Source organism: Spermophilus citellus, assembly GCF_964194105.1.
Source record: "Spermophilus citellus genome assembly, chromosome: 16".
Lineage (NCBI taxonomy): Eukaryota > Metazoa > Chordata > Mammalia > Rodentia > Sciuridae > Spermophilus > Spermophilus citellus.
The window spans coordinates 61,493,900-61,517,906 of record NC_138196.1 but is presented as its reverse complement, the minus strand read 5'-3'; the positions used below and the strand labels follow the sequence as shown (position 1 = coordinate 61,517,906).

Sequence of the window (24,007 nt, the reverse complement as noted above, 5' to 3'; positions counted from 1 at the left end):
GAGGCCAGCCTTGGTAACTTAGCTAGACATTATCTTAAAAGAAAAAATATGAAAAGCATTGGCAATAGAGGTCAGTGATAACATGACCCTGAGTTCAAAACACACACACACACACACACACACACACACACGTGTATATATACACATGCACATACATGTGTATATGTGCTTGCTCTCGTGTGCGCTTTCTCTCTCTCATACATATACATATTACCCTTAGTAGGATTTTAAAGAGGAAATAAGAAAAAATCCATTATATTTTCGTATATTTTATTCCAGTCTCTTCTTTCCATTCATGATTTTGCCTTATTTTATAAGGTTATTGTAATGTGTGTATCTACACATGTATGTACACATATAATTTCATATCTTTTAATATTTATAAGTGGTTTTTCATATTATTCAGAGACATCATGGCTTCATTGTAATACATCATGAGAATGTATTTTGATCTACCTGATCAGTCCCTAATATAGTGCTGGGTATATAGTCAAATATATGTTATTTCTTACAAATGTTATTTCCCAATTTGGGGGATTCCAGGTGTTTCCATCTATTTTTTTCCTTTAAAAATATAAGAATGTGATCAGGAACATACACACTCCCTTTTCCCTATTTTTATTATTTTCTTAAGATGGCTCCCTAAAAGAGGCTCAATTTATTTATGAATGCTTGAAAAGAAATTGTAGGTAGTTGTATTAATGAGAATATTTAAGCAAAAAACCACTTTAGGCAGTGGAAAACAAGCTCCAATTAGAATAAATAGGTTGTTATTTTAAATATTACAACTGAGCAAGTCAACTTTCATTAGCTTTGTATTCATTGATATTCATAATATTGCCAAAAATTGGAAAGAAAAATTACGAAAATTAACAAGATCAAAGACTTAAATTCTTGAAGTTAAAAAAGGGAGACAATCTTAAAGAAACAGTAACTTATCCAGATATTTAAATTTGGAGGTACTAGAGAGATGAATTTATGCTTAGAATAACACACAGGTTGAATCTGTCTTAAAAAAAATTTTAAAGTTAACAACTTATAAATTGTGTACACCTGAAAAATCTTAATGTGTTTTGTAAAGTGGAACTAGTAAAACCATCTTTCTATATGCTTATACAGGAACTGAACCAGAGCTAAAATAAATCAAGAAACTGCTCTGGGGAAATGTCTATGTTAGGAACTGAATGAGACATAAGAATTAAATTTCCATCTGCGAAAACTGAGAAAGCTGTCCTGGAGGGAACAGAATCTGGGAACATTGAAGGACAAATAGCATTTCAACAGGTAAATATGAAGGAGGATTTAACAGTTTCCCAAACGGAGTAAAAAGGTGAAAATACAGCATTCATTATGATTAGAGTGTTAGTTTCACCAGAGTAAACTCTGGAAAAATCCTGATGACAAATTTCGAGGAGGCTCTAAAGGATTCAAGTATTGTTTTTTTTTTTCTTCTCTGCCCTCTCCTCCTTTTTCTCCTTTTCTTTCCTTCTGTATTCTTTTCTTTCCTTTTTTTCACCCTTTCCTTCCCCTTTCTCCTTCCTTCCTTTCCCTTTCTCTCCTTTTCACTTTCAAAATATGATCTGTATCTTAGAAAACATAACCAGTGACTGTGTGGGAAGTATTCACCAAAAGTACCCAATTGGCATAGTGCATTCTGGGCTTGAAACAACACAACCCTTATTGGGGAAGGAAGGTGTAGACAGGCCTAAGCACTTTTGTGGGTTTCGGCAGAGCTCAGATTACACACCGGGTAAGGGAATATTTGCCCAAGAACCATATAAAAGCCATTAGCAGTATGATGATTTTCTAGCCTTAAAGAATTTAGTCCCAGGTGGCAAGATAGACTCAAGAAGGCAGAGTATAGATGGGAAAAACTTCCTTGGGCTGCAGTAAAAGTAAAGATCAGCACCCTTCTTGACAATTTCTTTCTTTAGTCATTGGGATACTGTTCTTCTTTAGTGCTTTGATGAACCCTCTTTTCTGACTCCTTTTTTTTCTCTCTACCCAAACCTAAAATAATATATTCCCAATTATTTCTTTTTATACTCCATACTTGAAGAGACGTTATCTTTTCCATGTATCACTTAATATGCTTTTAATAGTAATGTGAACTCCAACTTAAATATCCAGCTCTATTTACTTTTAACCCTAGTCCTATTTCTGGCTGCAATGAAAGCTCTATTCATTCTTTGAAGTTAAAAATATGCAAAAATTGGGATAATCTTTTCCATTTTACTCCACCTGTTGCTTCTCCTAGGAGCTACCATTCATAACAGAACAACCAGGCAGTCAGATTACAAATCTTTTTCTAAAATCACCACTCCTATCAATTTCCAAATTTATTACTTCTCTCTAACATCCTCTACCACTTTTCTAATTCAGATCTTGAAATAGAACCTGAGTGGTTGGGAGCAGTCTAGTCTTAAGATCATGTTTGATGAAAAAGTTGGACATGTAGAAAATAATAGTATAACTACTATAATAAAGATATGTACAAAGCACCAGTTTACAGAGGAAGAAGCAATTAACATTAGTGGTGTGTAAAACAGTTTGAGAGCTTTGATAAAGAAATTACATTTGAGATGACTCTCAGATGATTAGCAGAGGAACACTATATACATAGGTAAGAAAAATGTATCAGAGAAAGAGAGCTTATAAAAGGCAAAGGAAGATCAAACCATAGTTGAGGAATGTTATTAGAGATGAAGCTTTAAAGATAAGCTGAGGCCTGATTGTGAAAAGTCTTAAATGATTGTGAAAAGTCTTAAGGAGGTTACACTTAGTTTTTCAGGGCAAAAGGGGACTTTGAAGTATCATCAAGATGATTTGTTTTAGAAAGATATAAATGTTAAATCTGAAAGAAGATACAGTTCTCACTTATAGGTAATTTGTTCCCCAGCAGATACCTGAATATATAGGAACATTATTTGTATATCATAATGATTGGGGGAGACTAGTGGCATCTAGTAGGCAAGATCCAAGCATGGTTATGCCCCATACTGTATGTGACATTATATATAATACAAAATTCTTCCCATGATGAAGACTAACCTTCCTTCAAAAATAATAGAACCCATACAGGGAAACACTGAATGCTTAATTTAGTACGTGTTTTTTATTATTAAGGGTCTTCATAGGTGGATCATGTTAAAAATTTTTAATCGCCTATTTTAAAAAGAATGAGGAATGAATCCCTAATCATTAACCATAAAAGGAATACTACTCAATTAGAGACGGTTTAACTTTAAGTGATAGCCAAATAGCTCTTTCAACCTTCCAACAGATAAAACTACCAACTCAGGGCAAAATATAAAATTCAATGACTTGAAAGTAGTAGAAAGCAACCCAAAGCAAGCTGATCCTACAGAGAATATCATTTTAGGTAGCAGAGAACATAGCATTGGGTGAGCTTCCCATTTTGATAATTAGCCCAAAGGCAGTCCTACTCTGCATCATGTGGAACCTATAGTTTTATTGATGTGAAGAACCACAGGCTAGGGTTTGGGGTAATGGCTGTTGCTGGAAAATGCAGAGGGAAAGCCTGGCAAGGAAAGAACCAGTGAGAGTCTCAGATCCTAAGTATGGACTTTGCCCCCAATTCTGGCTGATCCCTGAAGCATGCAGGCACAGAACAGACTCTAAATAGAGCTGCCTTATTAAAGAAATGAACTGAAATTTGACCTGCCTTCAACTATGGGGGAGCCACAGTTTACAGCTGGAAGTTTAGTCAAGTTAACTGCCTATTTGTTTGGGGGGGAAAAAGGATCTGGGGAAACAAATCAGAACCCAGGGCTTCTATTACATCTTATTTACCATGTCCAGAACATAGTCTAAGTTATTCAGCATAAAGAAACAGAAAAATGTAAACCCATTCTCAAAAGAAAAGGAAACCAAAGAATACTAGCACTGATATGATCCAGGATATTGGAATAAACAGACAAGTATTTTAAAGCAGCTTTTCTAACTATGCTCAAGGATGTAAGGGAAAATGTGCTTGTAATGAATGAAAAAAGATAAGAAATCTTGGCAGTGAGATAGAAGTCATAAAAGCTGAAGGCAATTATAAGTTATAAAAGCTAAAGGGAATTTATAGAACTGAAAAAGTGTAGCAATTTAAAGAAAAATGTTTATTGGAGGCTTAAAAAACGAACAAGTATATAAAAATTAGTAAACTGGAATACAGATAAAGAGAAAAAAAACCACATGAGGAATAAAAGATTGGAAAAAAATCTATAGAGCCTCAAAAACCTGAGACTATACGAAGCTAAAAAAATATTGCATGAAATAAAACACTCAGAGGAAAATAATATCGTACATCAGCAAAACAATTTGAACACTACTGCCTTCTTATCAGAAATAAGAGGTGAGAACATAATGAAATAATATCTTTAAAGGGGAAAAATGTCAACCCAGAAATATTCAGCCAAAAACTCTTCATAAAAAAATCAGACATTTTCAGATAAAAGAACACTATGATAATTTTCAGCAGACATGAACTGAAATAGAAATCAGACAGTTTTTCATTTTGAAAGGAATGATATTGCAAGAAAACTTGGATCATCAGAAAAGAATGAGTAGCAGAAATGATAATCTGGGTAAGTATTAAAGAGTATTTTTTAAAAATTTATTTAAAGTGTATATGCTTGTTCAAGGAAAATTATAACATATAACATACTGTATGTTATATATGACAAGAATAAGGTAGTGGATGGGAGGACGGCATAAATGGGTCTCTATGGTCACATTGGTTTGGTTTGCACAGGTACATGTTTTTGTGAGGTTTCAGTGATCAGTATGCATGATATATCTTCATTTCACTGAATGTAAGTTTTACCTCAAAGGAAAAAAGCTAAAAAAATAGACTTTTAATTAAAGATATGCAAGCTTAAGTCTTTATAAATGAAGTATATTGATGTTTGAAACTTACTTTAACCTGTACCAAACTAATAAAATAGATTCACTAATGGAAAGAGGGATGGATAAATATGCAATAAAATAAATATAGTAAAATTTAAATTGTAGAATCCAGGTGACATGTATATAGGCATTCTCTGTAAAATATGTCAATGTTTCTATATGTTTGAACATTTCCATAAGAAAATGTTGAAAAAGGTATTGCTAATCCACATTTATAATCAGACCGTAGTAGAAAATAAGACTGATAAAAGGGGAATAAATTGGGAAGTGGGAGCTATTAAAAAGAAAAGAGAGAGTGAAATTTAAAAAGATGACAATTAAGAGGGATGGGTGTGGGGGGGGGGAAAGAAGTAGACAGAGAGGTCTATGTGCCACGCACTGGAACATAGAAACAAAAATAAAATACATTACCACTGTTCTTTGTCTTTTGAAGCTTAATAAATTAGTTTGAACTTTACAAATTAGAATTATTTTGTAATGGAATTCAAAATTATATACATGTAAACATTACTTATTTTATTCAGAATCTAGACATTGTTTTGTATCAGTTTAAAAGTTCTTTTGACATTAAATCTCTATGGATTTAGGGTCAGATCTGAAAGGAAGCCAGGATTCTACACTTCTAATAAGAAGTCTCTACTCCAACTCCCTTACCTCAAGCTAGCAGCTCTACCATCATATTCTCTGTCACTCCAAACCTTTTATTGTTTAACTTACTATATAAATACAATATTCTCTATCAATCCAATGCTGTGTAAATCCAACACTCTTTAACCACTAAATAATTATTAATTAAGACACACTGAATACATTTGCTCTCCATTTAGTAGGGTTTATCCAATGATGTAACACCTGTGAATGCAGAGCTGATGTCTAGGTATTACTAATACCTAGTACAGTGCTTAGCACATGGAAGTCCCTTGATGAATATTTACTAAATGAATGAACAAAGACTATATACCATCGTCACAATATCCCTTTCTCAATGAATTCTGAACAGAGATTATCAAGATTAGGAAAAGAGTAAAGTGTGATTAGTTCAGCTACAAGTAAGCAGAGATTTATCAGAGTTCTAATAACATGTATTCTGTTCTGATAAGTGTAGATGTTAAATTCAGACACATTTTTAAATATTAAGTGGTTTAAAGGACTTACTGAGAACTAACTCAGAAGTTTTAAAATGAAGAATCAAATGATAAATTTATATTATACAAGTAAGTATGAGTTTTGCATAGTAATATAGTAACAAACCAACACTCTTGGAAGTCCAAAGACAAGGATAGCTGGTATTGGTTTCCATTTGACGTCAGATACTACTTTTACAAAGACAACAATATTCTCAGATAAGAACCAAATAAATTTCAGAACCCAGTTTGAGAGAAAAGGAAAAAAAACTTTAGTTAAAATCTTTACAATAAAATAATTATGATTATAAATCTCTTTAGTTAAATATGTACACATTATATGGAATCTTAAAAAAGAATGTAAATGGATAAAGTTTTTCAGGCAAATCTACTGCACAAATACACCATCTTATAGAGTATAATGTGTGTCAGTTTAACATTCTTTCAACAGTTGTGTTAGACAATGGCTGTGCTTTGTGCAAAACATAATAAGCAAAATTAAGAAAAATTCTCCAAAGTTACTTAGTTCTCCAAGGAAATTACTAAAAAAGAAAATAGTGAAAGAAAAAGAGGTTGTATACTCAAGCTTGATTGTATACAGAGGCTAGAAGGGCCAGCACTGATGAAACCCCCATATTTGCTAAATAAGTCCTTGGGTAGCTTTTAGTCTGAAGTAGAAAGTTGAAGTCCTAGTAATTGTGCTTTTATGCAGCCACATGGCCAATAAGGTAGATGTTGTCATAAAGGTGCCCTACAAAATCTTCACTAATGTTTTGAGCAGCACGACGAGTATTTCTAATAAATTCTCTTTTTGACATCTTATTCTTCACATGAGGGCTAGTGAGGTCAATGGAAAGTAGAATCAAAGAGTAGCACAGTACATAAACAGCATCTGTAAGGAAAAAGAAACACTTTGAATTATTTGCTAGTATAAAAAATATTATCCCAAAGGTTTTACATAAGGGCAAATGTTCATAATTTTAAGAGCTCAAGATTAGTATACAACTAAACAGGATGACCAACTCCTCCCAGTTTGCCTAGTTTTGCTCTTTTTCTAGTTCAGCACTAAAAGACCTGGGAAATTCCTCAGGACTGGGCAAACCAGGACAGTTATCCTCCAGTCTGAATGGAAATTCAGGAAGCATTTCCTCCCTTCCTCCCAACCCCGCAAATGACTGAACCCAGGGCCTCATACATTCTAGGCAAGTGCTATACTACTGAGCTATAATCTTAGCCCTCATTAAGTATTTTTTTTTTCAATTCAGAAGAACTTTAAATAGTTTAGGAGTTTATAGTAAAAAATTCATTATACATTTTTTTTTTTAATTTTAGGTGGACACAGTATCTTTATTTTACTTTTATGTGGTGCTCAGAATCGAACCCAGTGCCTCATGCATGCTAGGCGAGCACTCTATCACTGAGCCACAACCCCAGTCCTCATTCTAGATTTAAGAATTTCAGAATTAGCTTTATTTTCATTTTTGCTTTCAAATGCTTTCACCTACCAAGCTACACTTTCAGAGGCAACAACTATGTAGAGATTTTAAAATGCCTATATATACTAAGTATTGCTTTAGAATTTGCTTTTGCTTTTTTTCACACAGTACATTGTAACGGCTTTCTTTAATTTGACATATAGAATCTTCTCACTGTTTTTCATGGCACCACAGTAGCCATTACAATCCTATTGATATCCCATCTCACAATCCTATTGTGTATATCTTATTGATATAAACATTCAGGTTATTTACAATTATATAACTATTTGAATATGTGTATTATGTTATTTATATCCAACTATTTGTGTACTATGAATCAAAATTCATATAAAAATTTGCACTAAGAGCATATTTTCCTGCTCATTAAAAAGAAACATATTTATTTACAGAGTGCTTTACAAAAACCTAGTTTAATATGAAAGCATTTTAATGACTACTTGGCATTAAAAATAAAATGTTAACAATTTATAGGATTATGAAATTAATATTCTTACTTGGAGAGATGTATTTCAAAATCCTATGGAATTTACCTATTAATTTCAAAGGTAAATCTTTAGGGAAAGGATTCCTATACCAGAGCACCATGCAACAAAATAATTTTCTTCTTTATATAAGCTCAGGTCAATACTTGATGTTTAATATTACAATAGTAACAAACGATACTTGGTACTCTTGTGGTGTTTATATTTCAGAATCCTACAGCTAACTGAAATATTATGTCTTGTAAAGCATGTTCAGTAAATTTCATATGATAGGTAAATGTTTTGTAATCTCTGCTTAATGAGATAATCAATATAAAATTTTTTATATGAAAAGATAAACCTATATCAAATGAAAAGCACACAGGAAACTAAGGTTCTATCACATGCAAACATATATGTATACATATACAGTACACACAAACACAATAAAAACTAGTTGTATTAAAAACAAATTTTAGTAGGCACAGGGTCTCTGGTCTAATTCTTAGATCCTTTATTCATTTTGAGTTGAATTTTGTGCATGGTGAGAGACAGGAGCTTAATTTCATTTTGTTACATATGGATTTCCAGTTTTCCCAGAACCATTTGTTGGAAGAGGCTATCTTTTCTCCAATATATATTTTTGGCAGCTTTGTCTAGTATGAGATAATTGTATTTATGTGGGTTTGCCTCTGTGTCCTCAATTCCATACCATTGGTCTACATGTCTATTTTGGTGCCAATAACATGCTGTTTTTGTTATTGTTGCTCTATAGTGTAGTTTAAGGTCTGGTATAGTGATGCCACCTGCTTCACTCTTCTTACTAAGGATTGCTTTGGCTATTCTGGGACTCTTATTTTTCCAGATGAATTTCACGATTGCTTCTCTATTTCTATGAGGAATGTCATTAGGATTTTGATTGGATTACATTACATTACATCACATCTGTATAGTGCTTTTGGTAGATAGGAAATATGGTGGAATGAGATGGACATCATTATCCTAGGTACACGTATGAAGTCATGAATGCTGTGACTCCACTTTATGTACAACCAGAGAACTGAAAAATTGTGCTCTATTTGTGTACTATGAATCAAAATGCATTCTGCTGTCATGTATAACTACAATAAGTAAATTAATTTTTAAAAGCAAAAAACCCCATAAATTTTAGTAGAAAAATATTACCTATGCAATGTGTGGATTATTAAAAGCTTTAAAATAATTTCTCAAGTATTCAATTACATTGGTAAAACTATTGAACATTCAAACAAGAATAATTTTAAAGAATATCTGTAGCTAAATCTAACTTTTGTTCTAAGTCAGTAAATTTACTATGTATAAATGATGTCTATGACTAACCACAGTAGTCCTCTATGTTTACATAAATGATATTCCATAGATGCAGTTACTGCTAAAACAAAAAAGTAAATATTTTTAGTTAATGGAGTCATTTTTCCCCACAGTGAGAAAAATGTGTCATATTGGACTCTTTTTACCTGGAGGTGGCCAGGGAGGAGGGAGGAAGTAATGTACTATATATATATTCTTACCAGGACTAAGGCCAAGTTCCTGCATTAAATCAGGATTACAAGCACAGAACCTATGTGAGAACTTTGTTATAAGAGTTTCAAGATATTCTCCACGCTCTTCAGGGGCATGGATATGACGAAAAAATTCTCTCAGTGCATTTGGCAAGAACTGATTTCTAAAATTATGCAATGTTACAAGGTCATCCAAGACATCTCTCCTATAGAAAAAAAAATAGGTACAGCTTTAGTTAACTTTATTAAAAAATGCTAATAATAAAAATTATAAATTGTAATTTGTAATTTTTGGATAAAAATAATGAATTATTACTCAGTTAATCATATAAGAGTGTATATTCTTCTTTTTTTGAACCCAGAGGTGCTTAACCACTGATCCATCCCCAGTTCTTTTTTTTTTAAATTTTGAGACAAGGTCTCACTAAATTGCTTAGGATCTCACTAAGTTTCTGAGGCTGGCTTTGAACTTGCAATCCTCCTTTCTCAGCTGCCTGAGCTGCTGGGATTACAGGAGTGCTCCACCACACCTGGCTCAAAAGTAGATATTATTCTTAAAACTTTAAAACATTAAGTATGATTATCTAATGAAGTTAAACAATTTTGAACTCTTTCATAAATAGGTTACAATAAAACAAAAGACAATACCAGAAGTAATTCTGCTTATAAAATAAAGAAATTTTTTTGCAGTGTCTTCTTGGCTAAGTCTTTATTTTTTAAATTATGAAAGTAAAGACAATCTTCACCTACCATACCAAGCTACACTTTCAGAGGCAACAACTATGTAGAGATTTTAAATTGCCTACATATACTATATATTGCTTTAGAATTTGCTTTTGCTTTTTTCACACAGTTTATTGTTAGCAGCTTTCTTTAACTCCACATATAGATTCATCTCACTGTTTTTCATGGCAGCAAAGTAGCCATTACAATCCTATTAATGTATCCATCTTACAATCCTATTTTATATATCCTATTGATGTAAACATTCAGGTTATTTACAATTATATAAATATTTGAATATGTATGTTATGAATGTTTAATCAATAGCATTCTAATGTCTAGTCTCACTTTGTTACAATAGCCTTCAATGATTATTGAACTTAACAACAATTATGTGATCATAGCCTTCAACTTCTACCAATTGCTTATGGCAGGGACAGGCAAACTATAGATACTGAGCTAAATCTGGCCCACTGCCTGATTTTGTAAACAACTGTATTCAAACACAACCACAGTACTTTGTTTATAGATTATATGTCTGTTTTCACAACACAATTGCTGAGTTGTAAGTAGTTATGGCAGAGATAATAAGATCAGCAAAGCATAAAATATTTATGAAAAGATCTGTTTCTTTACTGAAAACTGCCAATTCAAAGAGCCTGACATTTGAAGACAAGAAGAGTCAATGAGAATATTTTTACATAAGAGACTTCTTGTAATGACTATATACCCTATTTTTTAGCAAAGTTTCTAAAACAAAGTAAACATTTATAAATTGGTACTGAAACATCCTAAGGGGAAAAAAATTGAAAGGCATGCATTTTTTTTGTGCCATAGGTTAGTTTAGTATCAGATCTATAATTTTTAAAATGAGAGTTTGTGTGGCATCAAAATGTTTTCCCATAATCTTTATCTTTTTTTTTTTTTTTAGTAATCAGGGACTGAACCTAGAGACACAGGAACACTGAGTCACTGAGCCACATTCCCAGCCCTTGTTATTTTTAAATTTTGAGACAGGGTCTCAATAGGTTGTGTACAACGCCTCACTAAATTGCTAAAGCTGGCTTCAAACATGCAGTTCTCCTCCCTCAGCCTCCTGAGCCACTGGGATTACAGGTGTGCACCACAACACCCGGCTTCAAATTTTTAATGTCCATCAATTAGTAGAATAATAGAGTATAAATGAATGACTATTAAATCAGAACAACATGTTAGTTATCTCAATGTGTGTAGAACACACTACTAAATGTCATATTTTCAGAATTTTCAAACATGCATATGGTACTTCTGTGTAGTACTGCTATGCACACACATATCCTTATATCTCTAAGTTTTGATAATTTATTTTCATATACATGAACAATTTCAGAATTCAAAGCTTTCAGTTATTTTAACACTTAATATTATAGCTAGTTATTAAGAAAAAGGGCTGCAGCTTCCACAAAAACATTGATTTTGGTTTGTTATTAGAAAAATGTTGGGCTATCATTTTGTTTATGTGCATGGACTTATTTTTACTTTTATAATGGCAACTTCTTCATTAGCAAGCTAAAACTCACAAAACAAAGGATATATAAGATACAGTAATTGCTGATTGCTATCTAGTATAGTTTTTAAAGTAAAACTTTTTCAAAAGCCTCACTTAACTCATTTCTTATGAAAACTAAAACTACTTCTTCTTCTTCTTTTTTTTTTTTTTTTTACCTTTCATCAAGATAGATTCTCAGCTTTTTCCAGTTCAGTGTTCTTGTACAGAAGATAAACTTTGCTATTTCCTTTGGCGAGTCATCTAGGATACCCTTGGACATAAAGTAGTTCACTCCCTAAGGCAGAAAGACAAGTCTACATAAATAAAATCACCCCTTATTTATAAATTTTAACAATTAGGCAATAGCGGAACCATAGCTATAAATTTTCCCAGCATTACTAGGCTTTTTATATAGCTTTATCATGCAAAATACAAGCTAGAACCTGAACTGAAACTATTATTTGTGACTGATAGTTTACATGCAATGAAAAGTAGGAAATTCAAAGTTAAGATTCCTAAAGAAATATTAATTTAATTTTCTGGCTCATGTCAGGTAAAACTAACTATACAGAAATATGGCCTAATTTGGGACAGCATATGAAAGAAACCATCACATAGACTATAAAATAAGACTTGTAACTAATACTTCCCCTGCCTAATAGAAACCATGATTTCTTAAATCTTAGTCCACTTTCAAGGAAACAGTTTCTTGAGAAAAAATAATATTCTCAAAATGAAGGACTTAATAATTTTTAGTCTGGAAAGAAAAATAATTAAATTACTGAACTTTAAGTAAAGTAGGCCATACTCCAGGCTGGTTAATGGGTTTTACTAGTTTGGCTTTAAGCATCATTATATTTTATAAGAATCTAACTACAATGCACATTGAGGCAAAAACAATTTGAAAGTTTTCATAGGATTTATCTTTGAATTTCCTTTTCTCTGCATGCAAAGTTTTCCAGAGAAGCATTACCCATAACTTTGCATCTACTTTAGATTTAATCACCACCAACAAAACATCACAAAAAATCAAATGCTAAAACCACTGTTCTTTTACATATATGGAAGTCACATTCAAATAAATGTATTAGGTGGATTTGAATGTGCAGTATTGAAATAAAATGCAGGTGTGTTTATTTCAACTTGTAGTTATCCAGAGCCATGCATTTCTATGAATGCTTATGTCTGGATACTAGCACAATGTGTGCAGTTAATTGGTAGAGAAGATGATGTATTACATACACGCAACAAACTATTTTCACACATAAATTCCTTCAGCATTTCTTCATTTTACAAACACATAGTACTCAGAAATATTGCACACATTAGAATTTAAAAAGCTGGAATATATTCTATAAAAGACTCAAAAACAAAAGCTTTCTCATAAAATTTTTATATTAAAAAATTTTTAAAGCAAGTTGATACCATGAGGTAATGCTTTTAAAAGGTTATAATTATCTGTAAACTGTAATTCCAGGATGACTTTTTATATAAAACTAATTTTATGATCCTTCAGAATAATACCTTAATAGCAATGTTACCAACTTTTCATGTGAATTTTAATAGTACAAAGACAATGCTAAGGTCCTGATTTTAAGAATCTACATAAAAGAAGATAATAGTGTAATAACATGAAACTTTCCTACTAACTAAATTGTAGGTCATATTTCACTGAATCCTGGATACAAGGGCTTGAAAATGTCATATGATCAAGACAGAAAGTCAAATTTTGTCTAGAATGAGCTGTCAGCAATTGTCTGAGGGGGCAGGGATGAGAGAACTATTAATGCTTGTTCCATCCTTTCCTCCATTAATTTGAATAATCGAGAGTTGACTGTATGTTTAATCAATCAGCTTAGCAAAAATTGAGTGGGGTTTGTTTCCAAAATTTCTCAGTGTAAAAGAATAACAGTATTTTCAAATCATTTCTGTGTTCAATTTTAATTGAAGTGATTTAAAGGTGAAGAAATGTCAATTAAGGACTACTTAATAGTCTTTATTCATACCCAAATCGCTATTTAAGAGGTATAAAATTAATTCTCACCTATTAAAAACACAAATATAATCCATTAAGTAGGATATAATTATGTTATCATATGTCATTTTAATATCATTTGATGCTATTTAGTTATAAGGTAACCTTAGTGTTTGCCTATGTAATCATCATAAAAATATACTGTTGACTATTTCCTTTTTTATGGAACATGTGTTTTGAGAATTAAATATCTAATCTAACCAGAATTCTCCAAAATCAATCAAATACACAGGAGTAAGCACATACACAAAGATTTTTAAACCCAATCCTGAAAACTAGAAACATATAGCCTGAAATAAGCCAACTCTATTGGTTTTATGTGGAAAGGAGGCTTTAGTTTCAAGCCTGAGATTTCCCTGTAGAGGAAGAACTATCAAGGTGAACATCAAGACAAACAAAAAAAAGGCATGGGATTAGATTATAATTGTCTTGAATAAGGAAGCTGGCAATCATCCGAACTCCTTTCTATGTAATAGTGAAATACAAAAATATAACAGAACATGAGATCCGTTGAAGGATATTGTATTCGTTCAATAAGTAGTTTTTTTAAATTTTTAATAAAATTTTAGAAGAATGGTACAGAGAGATCTCCAGACCACATAGTACACTAGCAACTAGAACTCACAGCTATGTATGTGTGTGTGTGCACACATGCATGCATGTGAACACATTGATTTGTTTACGTGGTCTCTCATAGTCAAAAGAAATCATGAGCACTCATATTTAGTCTATATTAATACAAATACAGTTTCTGGTAAAAGGAAGGTTGCAACTTGGTATATTTTACCTGATTACATGGTTCATTAAAAAAGTGTCCAATTTTGAAAGTTACATTTTATGTTGCATACTGACAAAGTAGAATTTATCTGGACAGAGAAAATTAGGACTCAGATGGTTGAAGGGTATAAAACTCATGTTATATAAGGAAGAGGTGAGGAATGTAGAGGTATTAAACCAAAGAAGGAAACAGTTAGAAAAGAAGAAAAAATAAAGACATTCAATATATCAAAATAATGCAGCACTTAAAAAGATTTTGTTTTTCAGTGCTGGGGATCAAACCTAGGACCTCTCATATTCTAGGCAAGCAATCTAACACCGAGTTACCCCCATAGCTTTCCTGTGTACTTTTTTTAAATGTATTTTTTTTTAGTTGTAGGTGGATACAATACCTTTATTTTATTTTTATGTGGTACTGAGGACTGAACCCATGGCCTCACACATGCCAGGGGAGCACTCTACCACTGAGCCACAGCCCTAGCCCCCTATCTACTTTTAAAATGGAAATTAAACACGTGAAGTCCATCTAAGGACTGCAGTCTAGGAATCCCTATTCTAAATGAATATAGGAGTCTCAAGCCAGTTAACATCTCATTTGAAAGGCATGCTTGTAACTACAGCTGAGTTGTTCAAAGGCCAATAGTTTGTTATTTGCTTGAGTCTATTTTTTCTTTTGCATTTCCAAAATAAACTTACGCTTCAAACTCATTACTATTTAATTTCATTGTTTATAAATTTTAATTTCATTATGCAAATTCTATTCTGTTCAACTTTTAGAACTATTTAAATCATTTTGTTCACAGTGTAGTTCTTTTTTTTTCCATTTGGGGAGGATTCTAAGACATTTCCATAAAATAACTGTGAGATAAATCTTAATGGTGTCAGTCTTATATTTGGCTGGCTCCTTAGATAAGTTCACATCAGCTGAAATGAAACTATTGATCCAAATAGATTTTACTTAAAAAATAGTTCTATAGGAAAGTTACAGTAGGATAAACAAAATTCCTATTATGAAAGTAGACATTAGGCTTCATGTTTCTTTGGAAAATGATAAACTGGTGAATAATATTCATGTTATAAATCTTAAAAACTTTTTTTTTGGTACTGGGGAGTGAATCCAGGGGCACTCAACCACTGAGCCACATTCCCAGCCCTTTTAATTTTATTTAGATAGGCTCTCACTGAGTTGCTTACGGCCCTACTAAATTGCTGAGGATGGCTTTGAACTCATGATCCTTCTGTCTCAGCCTCCTGAGATGCTGGGATAATAGGCGTGTGCCATCATGTCCACCTTAAATTTCTTAATTATTTAGTCTTTTTAAAAAGAATCCATTAACTTTACATTTAGATATAAATATGAATACCTAAAGAATAGTATATATAATAAATATACATTTACATATGTATGCATATTTACATATGTATGCACACATGTCTAGCAGTATAAAGTTTTTCTAAAACAAATCAAAATTCATAAATTAAAACTGTCCACATCACCATTTAAAATTATGTTAAACCTAGATAGTATATGTAAGGTATTCAGTGACATACACTGAGTGGTATAAGACAGTTTTACCCTAGGAAAATTTATTTGTGGTGATGAGACAGGTATAGAAATAACTTGCATACACAATGTGACAAATCAATAAAATGTATGCCCTAAATTAATCTGTATTAAAAATAAGAATTTCAATAGTTCAATGAATGGAAACATCACTAAAGGATGGGACATTTGGATATGTTTGAAGAAATGACAAGAGTTCAGATAGCTCTAAATGAGGGGAACACTGGAAAGAACATTTCAGTTGATATGTGAACAAAAGCAATATAACATAAAAACTAAGTCTATTTTCAGGACAAGGAGAAATATCTTGAATTTGAGAATAAGTATGGAACTGGTCAGTAGTATAAATAGTGCTGAATTTTAGGATAAGATTTTTATTCCAAATCCATATGTAATTGGAGGTCTTTGAAGAATTTTTAACATGAGGAAGCTGGCTTACAATATAAATTTGACAGTATAGTAGTCCTTCCTTGTGGTTTTGCTTTCTGTTCATTCAGTTACCTATTCATCTGTGGTCTGAAAATATTACATGAAAAATTTTGGAGATAAATAATTCATAAGTTTGGGGCTGAGGTTATAGCCCTGTGGTAGAGGGCTCGTCTTGCATGTATGAGTCACAGGGTTCAATTCTCACCATCACATAAAAATAAATGAATAAAATAAAGGTCCATCAATAACTAAAAAAACCACATATTTAAAAATATAATAATTCATAAGTTTTAAATTGTGTACCATTCTGAGTAGCATGATGAAATCTCCTGCTGTCCTGCTCTATCCCTCCTGATTCATATCCTCACTTTATATGTCACTTAGTAGATATCTTGGCTATCAGATCTACTGTCATAGTATCATAGTGCTTGTGTTCTAATAATCTCTGTTTTACTTTAAAATGGCTACAAAAACCAAGAGAAATAATGCTAACAACTTGAATAAGCCAAAGAGAAACCAAAAAGTGCTTCCTTCAAGTGAAAATGAGAAAGTACAATAAGATATGTTGGGTTAGAGGGTATAGTCAAATACATTTTTTTTTTGCAATATATTGCTATAATTGTTCTATTATTTTTCTTAATTTCTTACAGTGCCTAACTTACAGGTTAAACTATCATAAGCATGTATGCATAGGAAAAAAAAAACTATATGTAGGCTCAGAACTATCCATAGTTTCAGATATCCACTATGAGTCTTGTATCCTCCCTGGATAATAAGGAAGGTCTACTCTAATATAAAAAGAAATAATGGAAGATAAACTAGTGGGCTACTACAAGTGTTTGAAAGCATGGAAAAACAGTAGAAATAGGAAAGAAATAATAACATTTTAAAAACTCCATATGTTCCAGAAATGAAAAGAGGTGAGTATTCTTGCAAATATGCTGGCAGTGATAACTGATGTTTCTAGCTTGATGAAGAGGGAATTGACTTGACAAAAAAATGACTGATGGGGAGAAGGGGGAAAAAACGGAATTACAGATGGTGTTGATTTGAAGAAAACAGTGTTAGATTTGGTCTTAGGTTGAATTGGAGGTGGTGATAGATATAACCAGAAAGGCATAATAGGCAGTTGGCAATGCAATAGGATGTACAGAAAGAAGGGAGGATTAGAGATAATAGATTAAAAAAGAGGAAAAGGGTAGAATAATGTCCCAGAGGCCAAGAGTCTTTGAGATTTAAAAATGGGAGTAGATACATTTACACAGTAGAGTTGAAAGAGCATAATTTTCAGAAGAAGTATCAAACATAGCTCTGCCAGTAAATGATGATGTGACATAAATAATTTACTCAACCTTTCTGAGTCTCAGTTTCCTAATCAGTAAAAATCTTGGACAGCTATTGTGAAGAAACTAAAATGCCAAGCAAAAGAAATAGCTGGCTTACCTTTTCTTTTGGATAGCTCAAGGAGACTATGGGAAAAGAGGTCACTGGTTTTTTGGTGATTGGGAGAAAACAAAGTAGTGACTTTCAAGAAGTCTCTTTCCTACAAAGAACTCAAAAAATTAGACAATAAGATAACAAATAACCCAATCAACAAATGGGCCAAGGACCTGAACAGACACTTCTCAGAGGAGGACATACAATCAATCAATAAGTACATGAAAAAATGCTCACCATCGCTAGCAGTCAGAGAAATGCAAATCAAAAGCACCCTAAGATACCATCTCACTCCAGTAAGATTGGCAGCCATTATGAAGTCCAACAACAACAAGTGCTGGAGAGGATGCGGGGAAAAGGGTACACTTGTTCATTGTTGGTGGGACTGCAAATTGGTGCAGCCAATTTGGAAAGCAGTATGGAGATTTCTTGGAAAGCTGGGAATGGAACCACCATTTGACCCAGCCATTCCCCTTCTCAGTCCATTCCCTAAAGACCTAATAAGAGCATGCTACAGGGACACTGCTACATCGATGTTCATAGCAGCACAATTCACGATAGCAAGATTGTGGAACCAACCTAGATGCCCTTCAATAGATGAATGGATAAAAAAAATGTGGCATTTATACACAATGGAGTATTACTCTGCATTAAAAAATGACAAAATCATAGAATTTGGAGGGAAATGGATGGCATTAGAGCAGATTATGCTACGTGAAGCTAGCCAATCCTTAAAAAACAAATGCCAAATGACTGCTTTGATATAAGGGGAGTAACCAAGGACAGGGTAGGGACGAAGAGCTTGAGAAGAAGATTAACATTAAACAGGGATGAGAGGTGGGAGGGAAAGGGAGTGAGAAGGGAAATCGCATGGAAATGGAAGGTGATCCTCAGGGTTTTACAAAATTACATATAAGAGGAAATGAGGGGTAAGAGAAGAATAATACAAGTGGAAGAAATGATTTACAGTAGAGGGGGTAGAGAGAGAAATAGGGAGGGGAGGGGAGGGAAGGGGAAGGGAGGGGGGATAGTAGAGAATAGGATAGACAGCAGAATACATCAGACACTAGAATGGCAATATGTAAATCAATGGAAGTGTAACTGATGTGATACAGCAATCTGTATACGGGGTAAAAATGGGAGTTCATAACCCACTTGAATCAAACTGTGAAATATGATATATTAAGAACTATGTAATGTTTTGAATGACCAACAATAAAAAAAAAAAAAGAAGTCTCTTTCCATCCAGTAGTGGAGGCTCAAGTCTAAGTAGAAATCTAAAGAATGAGCTTAAGATAAAGAAACTGAGTAAAGTCCACTTGCTTGAAAATTTTATTAGTACACAAGGGGAAAAGATAAGTGGCAAAATTAAAGCCAAAAGAGAAAATGAATATTTTTCAAGGTAATTTGACCTATGCATGTCAGAATGCAAAAAAAAAAAAAAAAAGTCAATGGAGAAAGAAAAAGACTGATAAGCAGGAAAACTATTGCTCTGCAAGAGTAGCAACACAGACAAATGGGAGCAAGGAGAAAGACAGAAAAGTACCATTGGAGTATATAATGCTTTCTAGGCCAGGAGGACACGGAAGTAGCACTAGTTCAGAGGCAGTGTGAAAAATAAATTGTTTGATAGTTCATTTTCAGAATATGGTATTTAGCCTTAATTGGGATGTAAAGATTCAACTGTAACTATTTATAACTATATTCTTTCCCTTTGGCTGCCCCAATTTTAAAATTAGCTAATCTTGTAGACTGTAATGCCAAACTCCTCCTATTAGGGCAAGGGGGAGTGCTGCAGTCTACCTGCACAAGTGTACTTGCTAGCCACGTTTGGTAGCATACCCTTCAGGAAGAAGTAAAGTTTGCCTTGCCTGCCCAGAGCATGTGTTTGATTTCTTGCAGTACCTTGGTATTTTTAACAATATATATATTAAAAAAGTAAAAAGCAAAAAATAGAGTACATGTTGGTTTCCTTCTTAGGCAGAATACCAATTTGAAAAGGAATGGAAAAAGAGAGAGCTGATCTGGATCCTTGTGCAAAGCAGTGAAGATTTCTATTAGCAATGGTGGAGGTATAACAGAATCCATTAGTAATAAACAATAATGGTGCTGAGCAGCAATAAGAATCCAGGGAAGTCAATGTGAATCAGTCTCCTCCTCTCATGTTAAATTCACCAAAATCTATCACATATGTTTGAACCAATAAGTATATATTTGGGAATAGAGTGCATTCTAAAAAAGTAGGCATGTAAAGCCAAATAGAAAAGTACACTCTATTGACTATTAGCACAGATACCTGGCAGGAACATTGTATAACAGTTCATGTCAATTAAGGAGATCATTAATATAACAAAACCAGCATATATGAGGAACATATTCTTAATTGTTTTCTTAGAGAACAGTTTAGTAAAGAAATTTAAGAAAAAAAATGATTTAGTTTTTTTGTTCAAATTTGTCCTTTTATACATGCAAAATACAGTACCATGATAAACCTATTATTAGAACACTATATAATATGAAGAAACTGGACATTGCATTTAATTTTATTTTTAAAAGGATATTCTAAGAATAATAATTCTTAAATTTTATCAACAAATATTTACAAAACAAAATAGCTCAATCTAGATTTCTAACCTTCCTTTCAATATAAGAACTCATATATTAATTTTTACATATACCTTTTAACCACAGTGAAATGAACAAAAAATATAGTTAAAATGTATTATTTTCACAGTAAAAGTAATGTGAAAATTAAGAGATACAACATGTTATAAAAATTTCTCTTTCTAGATAGTAACAAATAAATAGTACATCAGAAACAGCCTACTGCAGATCAAATGGGAATATTCCCATTGTCTCCTTTGAATACAGAAGCAACTATAGTTAAGAGACTGCTCTGATAAGATTTCTTTTTTATAGGATTTCAGAATTGCTAAAGTAAATATAAAATATATTAATTTTGTTCAGTTCAGCAGCTCTCACTCTTCCTGTTTAATCAGAGAATATGTGCTCTATAGTTAAGGAATTAAAATTAAAAACCCACAAAATTTGGTCAGGCACAGTGGCACACACTGGTAATCCTAGCAGCTCAGAAGGCTGAGGCAGGAGGATAGTGAGTTCAAAGCCAGTCTCTGCAAAAGCAAGGCACTAACAAACTCAGTGAGACCCTGTCTCTAAATAAAATACAAAATGGGGCTTAGGGATGTGGCTCAGTGGTTGATTGCGCCTGAGTTCAATCCATGGTACCAAAAACCAAAACAACAACAACAACAAAAACACAAAATTTGAATGGGATTTATTTGTAAATAAAAAAAATCAACATGTTGTTTTTTATGTGCAGTAAAATAAAGACTAAAAAGTATGCTTGCAACAATGTCAACTCAGTTGCAAGTTATCTTGTGCAGTTACATCCCCTCCTTTTGCCCTGCATTCTAAATTCCAAAGAAAAGCTGCACCTAAATGATCAAGATGTTAACTGCTGAATAATCTTTCTTTAGACTTATAGAACCCAGAACATCTGGTGACCTTCATGTTACATCAGAATGCATAAGATGATGCTTAACTTCTAGAAACATAATGTATGAGGGCTGGGTGAGTAACTCAGTGATAGAGGGTTTGCCTAGTATGCCTGAGGTCCTAGATTTGATCCTCAGCACCAAGAAAAGAGAAAGGGGTGGGGTGGGAAGAAAAGCAATCTATTTGTCTAAAGCATTTTAGAAATTAGCCCCAGGAGATCAAGGTCCCTTGCAATGTTCTGGTTTGAGAAAAAAGATACATGTCCTGGATGACGAAGACTCCACTCAGCACCTAGCCTTCCTGCACATATTACTGTATCTCTTTTCCCTCCCTATATAAGTCCTTATATGCCTGAATTTCCCAAAATGGTCTTTTTTGGGGGGTGCATGATAACTTTCCCCCATCTTCTCAGGATGTCAATCTTTACATAATTTTGATTATTTCCTTTCCACCAACTTTCATTTCCTGAGTATTGGTTTTTAAATAGTGAGCAGATAGACCTTGGTTTGGTAACAGGCCCAAGTTTTTAAAGTCGTCCTATATTGGCAGGGCACAGTGACACATGCCTGTTATCCCAGCAGCTTGGGAGGCTTTACAAGGCAGGAGAACCAGAGACTACAATGCTAAATGAAATAAGCCAATTCTGGAAACCAAAGACCAAATATTCTCTCTGATATGCGGAAGCTGACTTACAACAGGCAGCAGAAAGGAAGGAGTGGAAGTTCACTGGATTGGACAGGGCAGAGTAGGGGAAGGGAGCGGGGATGGGAATGGGAAAGACAGTAGAATGAATCGGACATAACTTTCCTATGTCATATAGGAATACATGACCAGTGTAACTCCACATCATGTACAACCACAAAAATGGGAAGTTATACTTCCTGTATATAGGTCAAAATACATTCTACTGTCATGTATAACTAAAAAGAACAAATACAATTTTTTAAAAAAAATCCAGCCTCAACAATTTAGAGAGACCCTGTCTCTAAATAAAATATAAAAAAGGGCTGGGGATGGGGCCAAGTGGTTAAATGCCCCTGGGTTCAATCCCCAGTACCAAAAAGTTGGCTATGTAGAAAGATTAGTTTATAAGACTAATATGTTTTCCTTCTATATAGGTACCCATAACTAAACTATGCACTGGAAGACTCTGTTAATACTAGAACTAAAAGAAAAGAGAGAATTTTGATGTCAGTTTGAAATCTCCACTGCAAATCTCAGTCTCTTCTTTTACCTACCAAGAACAAAGAACATTCACTGTCTACACTCATGTGGGAGAAAAGAAAATTGTGAGAGAAGAGAATGTATCAATGTCCTGTAGCTAATTTCCATTAATATAGTTACTGAAATGAATCATAACATCACAATTCATCTGGAAGATAATGAGAAATCACATTATTCAGACTTGAGTGTGGGATGTTGGAAGAAGCTTATTTATGAATGTTCAAATTAGCAAGGATTTTAGTAGCTTCTGAAAACTATTTATAAGGAACTTTTCAGTATATTAAAGTGCAGAATGTTAAGGAATTGCTAAGTACAGTCACATATATACCTGAAATTATTTGTAGTTAGAAATCAACAGGAAATCTCACATAAAAGTAGGACAGTTAAAATAAAAATGAAGAATCCTCTCCAATGGAATCTAGAGGAACTGGAGAGGGGATGTGGGATAGATTTTTGTTTATTCTTCAAGAGAGAGAAAACAGTGACATCAGACAAAATATATGAACCTCCTTATCTAAAGGTTTAAATAAATAATTAAAAGTCATATTAATTAATTATAATAGTTTCAAACAGAAAATGAGCCACATCTAGGAAAAATAATAGCCCCCAAAAGAGGAACATCTGTCACTGGGGTGCATCAATAAGATGACAGATAAGAAGTCACTTCAAAAATGATAAATTACCACTAAGAATTAAATGTAACAATAATTATTGTAATTATTACTGAGAAAATTGCTATTAGCTGAGGCAAGACTCTTGGAAAATGCATTCTATCTCTAGCCTGCCTCTAAAGTGGAAGGAAAAAAGCATTAGAATTAAAATATGGAGATAAAATTCTATCAGGTTCAGGTATAATTAATAACAATTGAAAGTAATCAAGTTATGTATTTAAATATTGATGTTAGCTAATTTAGAATTTCCACTTCATAAAAATCACACACAAACACTGCCATTTGCAATGTGCATATGTAACTATGTAACTCACTCTGAAAAATAAGGTACAGTCTTATCATATTATCTTAATTATAATATGTACATTTATAAATATATTTAACAGCTCTGAAACAACCATGAAATGTAAAACTATTTTAAAAACTTATTGGTGCATATCAATTATACAAAATAGTGGGTTTCATTGTGGAATATCTATGCATGTACATAATCAATTTCACTCTTCAGAACCTTTCCTTGCTTTCCCTTCATCCTTCTCCCTAATCCCATTCCTATACTCT

At 33.0% G+C, this 24,007-nt stretch overlaps 1 protein-coding gene across 3 annotated transcripts in view; it reads right to left on the bottom strand.

Annotated features, from left to right (window-relative positions):
- Nucleotides 1-267: 267 nt before the first annotated feature.
- The window catches only part of FBXO8 (F-box protein 8), a 61,677-nt gene continuing 37,937 nt past the window's right edge, over nucleotides 268-24,007 (bottom strand). For all 3 annotated transcript variants that reach the window (XM_081269224.1, XM_081269226.1, XM_081269225.1), the window contains 3 exons: nucleotides 11,970-12,088; nucleotides 9,552-9,748; nucleotides 268-6,933 (listed from right to left, as the gene is read on the bottom strand). In XM_081269224.1, the coding sequence (XP_081125350.1) occupies nucleotides 6,746-6,933; nucleotides 9,552-9,748; nucleotides 11,970-12,088 (504 nt within the window). In that variant the 3' untranslated portion in view covers nucleotides 268-6,745. The remainder of the gene's footprint in view (nucleotides 6,934-9,551; nucleotides 9,749-11,969; nucleotides 12,089-24,007) is intronic.